At 44.9% G+C, this 9,584-nt stretch overlaps 1 protein-coding gene across 2 annotated transcripts in view; it reads right to left on the bottom strand.

Annotated features, from left to right (window-relative positions):
• Positions 1-766: 766 nt before the first annotated feature.
• LOC101984262 (translational activator of cytochrome c oxidase 1) overlaps positions 767-9,584 on the bottom strand; it is an 11,841-nt gene continuing 3,023 nt past the window's right edge. Inside the window, exons 2-5 of one of the 2 annotated variants that reach the window (XM_013354579.2) lie at positions 9,237-9,343; positions 7,633-7,760; positions 6,734-6,911; positions 767-1,039 (exon numbers count right to left, since the gene is read on the bottom strand). In XM_013354579.2, the coding sequence (XP_013210033.1) occupies positions 992-1,039; positions 6,734-6,911; positions 7,633-7,760; positions 9,237-9,343 (461 nt within the window). In that variant the 3' untranslated portion in view covers positions 767-991. Of the gene's footprint in view, positions 1,040-5,736; positions 6,410-6,733; positions 6,912-7,632; positions 7,761-9,236; positions 9,344-9,584 lie in introns of those variants that run through there. The other variant, XM_005369425.3, reaches the window with a different exon arrangement.

Here is a 9,584-nt window from a genome sequence, read left to right as displayed (position 1 = left end):
CATGAGTTTGGTGTATATGAAGAAGAGGACCTGGAAGGAGGAACTGGAGGAGAAGAAAGAATGTAATCAAAATGCATTTTTAGAAAAAGAAAGAAATTGTTGAACATAAATAAGGAATGGCAAAATTTTACATTCAGAAATAGAAGTAAGTAGTGAAATTTAAACAAAAATTGGACACCTTAAATTCTGGTGTTTCAAAACAAAATACAAATTAGGTGATAAATAGACTATTGGCAAAAAATTGTTCGTGTTTTGAGCTGTTGTTTAAAATGAAACCATGAAGGAACCAATGCTCTTCCTTAGTTCTAAGGATGAGAAGACACAAGAAGAGTGGATGAGAACAAGCAGCTACCACTGAAGTCAGGACTCAAGGGAAGGCAAAGAGTTTGGCTTTGAAAAGCAAACACACTCCGGGCGATGGTGGCACAGGCCTTTAATCCCAGCACTCGGAAGGCAGAGGCAGGCGGATCTCTGTGAGTTCGAGACCAGCCTGGTCTACAGAGCTAGTGCCATACAGTCTACAAGAGCTAGTTCCAGGACATGAACCAAAGCCACAGAGAAACCCTGTCTCGAAAAACCAAAAAAAAAAAAAAAAATTCAAAAATAAATAACCCTTTTGTAATAAGCAAAGATACAAGAAAAAAGGTGAGGGTGCCACCCTATTCAGTGGCTGAACACAGGATGGGGTTGAAACTCTGGCAATTAGCACAGCATTCACCTCTGCCAGACCCACTGACTGCACAGAACATCTCCAGAGAAGTCCATAACAATTCATACAAACACCCAGGAGTCAGAGACTTGGAGTTGAAGCTTTATTATCTTCTTTGCTATAAAATTTGAAAAAATATAACTGAGGCTGGGGAGAAAGGCCAGTCAGTGAAGTGCTTGCCTTGCAAGGGCCAGAACCTGAGTGTAATCAGCAGAACCCATGCAAAGGAAAGGCTGACAGGAGGACCCCGGGAGCTGTCACCAGCCAGCCCCGCTTAACTGTTCAACTCCAGGCAGATGAGAGGTCCTGTCGCACAGGTGGATGGTGTTCCTGAGGATGACAAAGAAAGCTGCCCTTCGGCTGGTGCACACACACATGTGCGAAGTTTAAAAATAGTAACTCAGCAGCGCTGGAGAATCTCCATAGTTGATTAGGACCAGAGCCTTCACTATTCCTCTGACACACCAGGGCCTCTGCAGAAGGGCAGCAGTTATACACAGGAACACTGCTTCTTTCCCTACCTAATGCTAGGATTATAGGTGTGCTCTACCACGCCCAGTTTACATGGTGCTAGGGATCACGTCTGGGGCTCTGTGCATGCTAAGCACATACTCTGTCATCTGCACTACATCCACAGCCCCACAGCTGCACTTCCTGCAAGAGTCTATATAGGCTAGCCTTGCTAGCACAGGCCTGTAATTCTAGCCACCCAGTAGACTAAGATAACAGGATCACAAGTTCAAGACCAGTGTGGGCAACTTAGTGATACGGGACTGGAGATAAAGCTTGGTAGTCTCTACAGCCTTTGCTTAGGAAAGCCTTAGGCTCAGTCCCAACACACACACACACACACACACACACACACACACACACACACACACACACAAGTCAAAGTTGGGCTGTAGACAAAGCCTGTCACAAGGACACTTGAGCAGAACCCTAGTGTGGCTTCAAGGCAGTGAATAACTTTGTATTACTAAGATAATGATCAAAGATAAGATGATGTAAGTCATCCCAGCCCCGTTTTTCAGACATAAAGGTACTCCAGAGCCAGGTGTGGTGGCTCACATCTGTAATCAGCACACAGAGCCAGAGGCAGGAAGTTCAAGTCCCGTATGTGCTGCATAACTAGGGCTTTACGATGAGACCCTGGTTTTGTTTAAAAAAAAACAAAAACAAAAACCCTTATGCTCAGACTTCCAGATGTTGTCTGTTTCCTAGTTGGGCTACAATCTGAGTATGGTTTTAGTTTGTGGCTTTTGGTTTTGTTTTCTAACCTCAAACTCCAAATCCTCCTGAATAGTCTCCCTAGTGTTGACCTTTAGAGAAGGCTGGCCTCGAACTCACTAGGCAGGTGCCAGGTGGTGGCGTATACCTTTAATCCCAGCACTTGGGAGGCAGAGGCAGGCAGAACTCTGACATAGTATTGTTAAATAAATATTCCAAAATTTCAGTTGTACTATATCTAGTACTTATGCTTCCTTTTTTAGTGCCAGAGACTGAACTCAGAGACCTCACACATGCTAAGCACATGTTCTACCACTGAGCTACTTACCCCCTAGCCCAACATAGATGTAACTTTGAATCTTTATATAATATTATATTGTAAACGTTTTATGATATAAAATATTCTTTTGTTTGTTGGTTTTGTTGAGGCTAAGTCTCACTACGTAGCTCAGCTAGCCTGGAACTCCATATGTAGACCAAGTAACATAAACCCTCAGCAATCCTCCCACCTCCGCCTTCCAAGGGCTGGGGTTTCAGGTGTGGCTCACCATAGCCAGCTGATAGAGTATTTTCAGAAAGACAACTTTTTTTTATAGTGACTGTTGGGGCTTTTCCATGCAATATCAAGAGCCATACTTTTGCCTGCCACGCCCAAACTTTTATTATTACTCTGAGATTCCTGGCAACCCCCTTCATGATAACCATGTGAAATTTCAAAGACAATAAACCAAGGAAAACTCTAAGCTTTCTTGCTTGAAACATAGATGTCCTTGTTACAAAGTTCACTTTTATACTGACGAAAAACAGACAATTTATCATAAATCTTTCTCTTCTTAAATGTCTTTACTATGTGTCCTACAATCCTGTTGACTTCTTGTGCTTAGTTACAGTGTATGGCTATGACTATCTTTATTTGTATTTCATGGTCTCAACTAGAACCAGAAACAGCAGGAAAGGCTCAAGTCTGTCCATTTCTGCTTTTCCTTTTGAACTGCAGGAGCGCAAAGGGCACCACCAGGGGTCAGTGCAGAGCCACCCTCACAGGCGCCTCACCAGACAGAACAGCAGCAGGGCCTGGGGCTGGGATAAGAAAACTGGTTCCACAACAATCCAGATTAACAAACAAATGCTTCTAGACTGGCTGAGGCCCGTTCCTTTAAGAACAGCATCCCTCATTCAGATTTCAGCTGAGAAATGATCACATTCCTTCAGCTTAGTTTATATTCAACATTGCTAAACCAGGGCTATTTTATACACAAGCACTATCAACCTAAGATGCCACATTAGACCCGTTCTTCCTCGTTTGGTACAAGATAACTTGAGGGCTTTGTTTTTTCATGATATTTATTTTCATTTTTTATTATTTATGTGTGTGTGTCTATGTGAGTGTATGCCATGCATATATGAGTGCCCTAGTTCAAGAAAAACATGAGAGCCCTAGGTGTGAGATAACTTATAAAGTAACTCTTTTATTCAAATCTTTTTTGTGCATGTATGTGTGCACATGGGTGTATATAATATGCCAGTATGCTTGTGTGTATGTTTGGGCACATGTGCCATGGCTTGTGTGTGGAGAGGGTGTCAGTGTTCAGCTTCCACCTTGTTTGAGGATCTCTTCTTTGCTGGCTCACGAGCTTCAGGGGATTCTCCTGTCTTAGCCCCCACCTTTCCATAGGAACAGTGGGATAACACACACTGCTCTATGTAGGCTTCACATGACTTCTGGGGATTTGAACTCCGGTCCTCACATTTACGTGGCAAACACTTTATTTACTAAGCCACTCCCCTCAGCCCTTGTTCTATTTTATTGGTTTATTGTAAAATCAAGTAACATATTTTATCAATTATAAAGCAGTTTATCAACATTAAGTTATCCCATTCTGGTGATGTCCTAATTCAGATACTTAGGTGATTTGTCCCCAGCAAAACTAAAAAATCCTGGTTAGAGGCAAAAATTGGGAGCTTGGGGGTGGGAGTGGAGTGGGGGTAAGGGGAGATGGGGAGAGAGACGTGAGAAGGGGAGGATGGGGAGAGCTTGGGGGAATCTGATGGTTGAGATGGAGGAAGGGTGGATATGGGAGCAGGGAAGTATATATCTTAATTAAGGGAGCCATTTTAGGGTTGGCAAGAGACTTGACTCTAGAGGGGTTCCCAGGTGTCCAAGGAGATGTCCCCAGCTTGTTCCTTGGGCAGCTGAGGAGAGGGCACCTGAAATGGTCCTATCCTATAGCCACACTGATGAATATCTTTTTTTTTTGTTTGTTTTTTTTTTTGGCTTTTCGAGACAGGGTTTCTCTGTGGTTTTGGAGCCCGTCCTGGAACTAGCTCTTGTAGACCAGGCTGGTCTCGAACTCACAGAGATCCGCCTGCCTCTGCCTCCCAAGTGCTGGGATTAAAGGTGTGCGCCACCACCGCCCGGCTCACTGATGAATATCTTGCATATCACCATAGAACCTTCATCTGGCGATGGATGGAGATAGAGACAGAGACCCACATTGGAGCACTGGACTGAGCTCCCAATGTCCAAATGAGGAGCAGAAGGAGGGAGAACATGAGCAAGGAAGTCAGGACCGCGAGGGTTGTGCCCACCCACTGAGACTAGGGCTGATCTAATGGGAGCTCACCAAGGCCAGCTGAATTGGGATTGATGGAGCATGTGATCAAACCGGACTCTCTGAATGTGGCTGACAATGAGGGCTGACTGAGAAGCCAAGGACAATGGCACTGGGTTTTGATCCTACTGCACGTACTGGCTTTGTGGGAACCTAGTCTGTTTGGATGCTCACCTTCCTAGACCTGGATGGAGGGGGGAGGACCTTGGACTTCCCACAGGGCAGGGAACCCTGACTGCTCTTTGGACTGGAGAGGGAGGGAGAGGGGGAGTGGGGGGAGAGGGAGTGACATGGGAGGAGGGGAGGAAGTGGAAATTTTTAATTAAAAAAAAAAAGAAAGAAAACATATCTGAAAAAAAAAATCCTGGTTAGTACTATGTCTTTGATATGAGGCATAAGGGCATGCACTTTGGTATGATCTTGGGCTGTTCTGGTTTTTGTTTTGTTTTACCCCCCCTGGCTTTCCAGTTGTCCTTTCCCAGAAGCTAAAGTGTCTTTCACAGTCATTTACCTAAGGCTCCTTCAGAAAAAGTCATTTGAACTCAGAACTTACTTGAACAACTTATAAGTTGGTAGATGGCCTGGATTCAAAAGCCATTCCAGACTGACTGCAGCACAGCAGTCAACACTGCTAGACCTTCTAAACCCTGAAGTGACTGCTGAGAGCCAGGCTCTGGCTCAGCCATTGCATTGCTCTTCCTTTTGTCCGTTTCCCTCTGGTTATTGCTGCTCCTATTGTCTGGCACCACTGGAAAGAGCTAAAAATGGCCTTCTGAGGTCCTCAAGCTTTCAAACCGAGGTTAGTACAAGTCTTTCAGGAGAACAACCCCATCTGCTGATAGCTCCATTGTTATCAATACCAGAGCACACAGGGATCGGTCAAAGTAGGTCCTGAGGAGGCCCCTTCCCTGACACCTGACTTCCTGTGGCACTAAAGCCATAATCGGCCAGAAAAGGGAACAGAAACCACATGAAGAAGAAAAGATGAACATAATCCACACTACCCTGGGACAGCTCCATGGGTACAGCCCATGGAGTGTCTTTCCTTTGAGGTCCTACATCTCAGAGTAAGATCTAAGCATCACTTGAACAGCCTGATCTCTGGAAAAGCACAATTCTTGTAAAGAACAATGTTCAAGAAATACTAGCTGCATGAGCGAGTAAAAAGGTGAGGTCATTAGGTCAGCATTCAGCCACACAGAACAGTCACATTTCTATTGCAAAAAGCAAAGCAAAGAAAAGAAAAAAGACAATCTTAATATTAAAGTATAGAAATAAGCATATAGGCCTGAACATTAGTCCAGAAATTCAAAACCTGGACACAAACTGGGGACAACTCAAGAGTCATACCAGCAATGCAGCATCCAAGAATAACCAATCACAGCTGTTATTACTGATGATCACTTCCCACTCTATAGTACCACAAGACACTTAAAATCTTGACAAGGGCCAGTCACCTGAGATGAGAGTCAGACCAGCTGGCTAGTCTCACCTTGTATCCCAGATGGCCCTGTTACACCAACAGAGCTAAGAGTTCCTTTCTCTTATGGCTGTAAGCTATAGTATCAGGTCTCTGATAGGTGCCCAAGTGTTGCAGCCTCCAATTTTCTGCATAGGCTCATGCAACCTAACAAAGAGCCTGGAGACATGCATAGTCTGGTTATTCGATATTGTCATAAACATGAATCACGTCCTCATAGTTGCTGAGAGCCTGGATGAGGTGAACAGCCTGCTCCAGGTCAGGCTCAGCCAGCTGCACCTTTAAGTTGGGGATGAATTCCAGGGAACAGGACACAGAACACAGGCCCAGAGAGTCCAATTTCTTTCTCACTTCATGCAATGAAGAGGCATCACAAATAAACTAGGGATAAAACAAAGTCAGGAAGTGAGAAGTCAGGAAATTAATGCCACATGCCAGACAGAACTTGAGAAGTGCTGAGTGGAGCAACCTGTACTATATTATCATTGGTTTAAGCTCATAGATTCCAATGTTCAGAATCCTTCTCATCAACTCGGAAGAATAGATCCTATCCTCCATTATTATCTTAATAACACTGTGCAACTTGTGAATTTTTGCTTTGCCTATATCCTGAGACACAGGAAGGAAGAAGCCCATCAAACACAAAGGCTTCAGGGTGTCAGGCTTGGAAGCAAGCTGAGCCATCTTACCGGCCTCCATACTCACTTTAAAAAGGTTCTTTTCTTCTTCGTCCTCAGCTTCCTTCACATCCTCAGCTCCTGCTTCGATTGCCAGCTCCAGGGCGCGCTCCAGGTTCACAGCTTTCTTCTCTCTGTCCTCCACTCCGACCACAACCACTCCTTTCTTGTCAAAGAAATGGCGCGCTCCCTCGGCCATCACTCCCCTGACGGGAAAGAGACCAGACAAGGCATGGAGTTTAGAAGTTCAGTAACCACTAAGTGCTGCATTCTAACCCCACCCTTTACCCCTGGGCCCATGTAGCACCCGGGGACACCCAGCAACTCTCTTCACGAGGAAGATGCTGCTGATGCAGGGTAACAGGACTGTCCAAGAACATCCCTATCTTCTATTTTTTTAATTTATTTTATTTTTTTGGTTTTCCTTTTTTTTTCTTTGTTTTGTTTTGTTTTCCGAGACAGGGTTTCTCTGTGGTTTTGGCGCCTGCCCTGGAACTAGCTCTTGTAGACCAGGCTGGTCTCGAACTCACAGAGATCCGCCTGCCTCTGCCTCCCGAGCGCTGGGATTAAAGGTGTGCGCCACCACCGCCCGGCTTTATCTTCTATTTTTTGAACTCACCGGAGTCTGCAGGATACAGTTTTGCTCATTGTTTCCTATTCCATTAAAACTCCTGTCCTGGTAGAATGCTTTAAGACTGTGACATCATTTGGCTACAGATGGAATAATGAGGAAAAGACCTCATTTATACCTATGGGATCCTAACTCATTCAGAAGACAGTAAGGGAAAACCAGTTTTTACATTGGATTCCACTAAGGAAGAAGTATGCTTACAACTTGAAATACTGCTGAGGACCAACAGCATTTGCATTGCATAGAATTGGAACCTCAAGGCTCTGTCCCCTATCTCCTTATATACGCACACTTACCCATTCTTGTTCAGGATATATTTAATGTCCAAATGGCACTTGGGACCACTGTTTGATAATGCCTCAATCAGCAGAGAAGAGCCACCAGGACCTCGACACTCATACAGCAAATGAACGCCCTTGTTTTTCTGTGATTTAAAAAAAAAAAAGAATCCATTGTCCTGTTTCTTAATGTCCCAATGCCCTCATGAGAACACCAAACCACAGAGACTAAAACAGTAGCTCCGTGTATGATCTCTCAAGAATTACTTGAGCTTGGCCTCTCAAGTCTTGACATTTGTTTCTATCTTCTGAGGGGAGGCCAACGGTATCAACTTCTGACATCACTGGAAATACTATTCCTTCTAAAAGGGAGTTTTTTTCCCCAGTTCCTGAACAGCTTTTCCCAGCTCTGCCTCCTCCCTCCCTAACCAGATCCACTCCCCTGCCCATAGTCACTGCAACCTTTGATCACCTTCCTGCATTCCATTCCATGGGAAACCTACTTAGGAATCCTCAATGCCCCGAGCCCTGGGCTGCTGGGCTCTGCTATAGAAACATCACGTATGCAGAACTTGTCGTGGCAGCTACTGAAAAGCACCATGCCCTGTACCTTTCCTTTTCCTCCCCTCCACTCTCACAGATGAAATTCAAGCTCCCTGTTGAGTTCTGGGGTCTGGATCTGTCACTTTCTGCATGATCTAAATCCAAGACACTAAATCTTCCTGTGCCTTAGAATCCATCTTAGGTCACTTTTGGGATTCACTGAGGTCTTGCATGTAGAGTTTTTATTAAAGGACTTGGTCAGGAACCAGAACCCGATAACTGCCAGTTATTATATGACTACTCTGGGGAGTGAAGAGACACCTTTGTAGGCTCAGTCCTTGTGAGGCTGAGGCAGGAGGATCATGAGTTCCATGCTAGCCTGGGCTACACAAAAAGACCTGTTTCAAAATCAAACAACAAAAAGATGATTATTAACCTTTCAAATCCTTACCTGTTCCAGAGGAAGATGTGCTGGAGCACAACATCCCTCCCATTCTCACCGTTACCATCATTCTTAACCTCTCTTTTTACTGGCTTTTCTCCTTTAGTTATAAATATCTGGAGCCGGGCGATGGTGGCGCACGCCTTTAATCCTAGCACTCGGGAGGCAGAGGCAGGCGGATCTCTGTGAGTTCGAGACCAGCCTGGTCTACAAGAGCTAGTTCCAGGACAGGCTCCAAAGCCACAGAGAAACCCTGTCTCGAAAAACCAAAAAAAAAAAAAAAAAAAAAAAAAAAAAAAAAAAGTACATATAAATATCTGGAAAGAAAAACAAGCTTTCTCCAACCTTACGTTAGGGTTTCCCCTAGTCTTACCTGCCCTTTCTAGCCCATCTTCTCCAAGCTTGACAAAGCGGCTCTACCCCTATGGGTTTCCATACTGTCTACGTAGCCTTCACCCAGTCATGCTCCTCTAACCAAAGGCCAAGGAGACAGAACCCCAAAGGTCTCTGGGCTGCAAGGTCAACCATGTTCCTACCTTTCCTTCTCTCTGATAATTTAAGGAGTTTTCGGTGGCTTTCCAAACAGGGACCTCTGAGGGCTGTGGGCAATAGCAACAACATGAAACTGAGGACACACCTCTGTTTTCAGTGCTGACTCAATGGTTGACTTGGGCATATGCTTGCTTCGACACACCTCTAAGATGTTGGCCAGGTGGCTGTTGTTCTCAGGGTTGGGGCCTCCCTCTGGATAAAGGGAAAAGAATGATCAAAGACATCTCATCCTAGTATAGAGAAGTAAGTGCTTTCCATCCTCTCCAACCCCAAAACAATGGGCAGATTACTCTCCATTAGAATACGCTATCTGCCAGGCAGTGGTGGTGCACACTTTTAATCCCAGCACTTGGGAGGCAGAGGTAGGTGAATCTCTGAGTTTGAGGCCAGCCTGGTCTACCAGAGCTAGTTCCAGGACAGGCTCTAAAGCTAC

Source organism: Microtus ochrogaster, unplaced genomic scaffold (genome assembly GCF_000317375.1).
Source record: "Microtus ochrogaster isolate Prairie Vole_2 unplaced genomic scaffold, MicOch1.0 UNK48, whole genome shotgun sequence".
Lineage (NCBI taxonomy): Eukaryota > Metazoa > Chordata > Mammalia > Rodentia > Cricetidae > Microtus > Microtus ochrogaster.
Note: the sequence above shows the minus strand (reverse complement) of the source record. Positions and strands in the feature narration are given on the sequence as shown.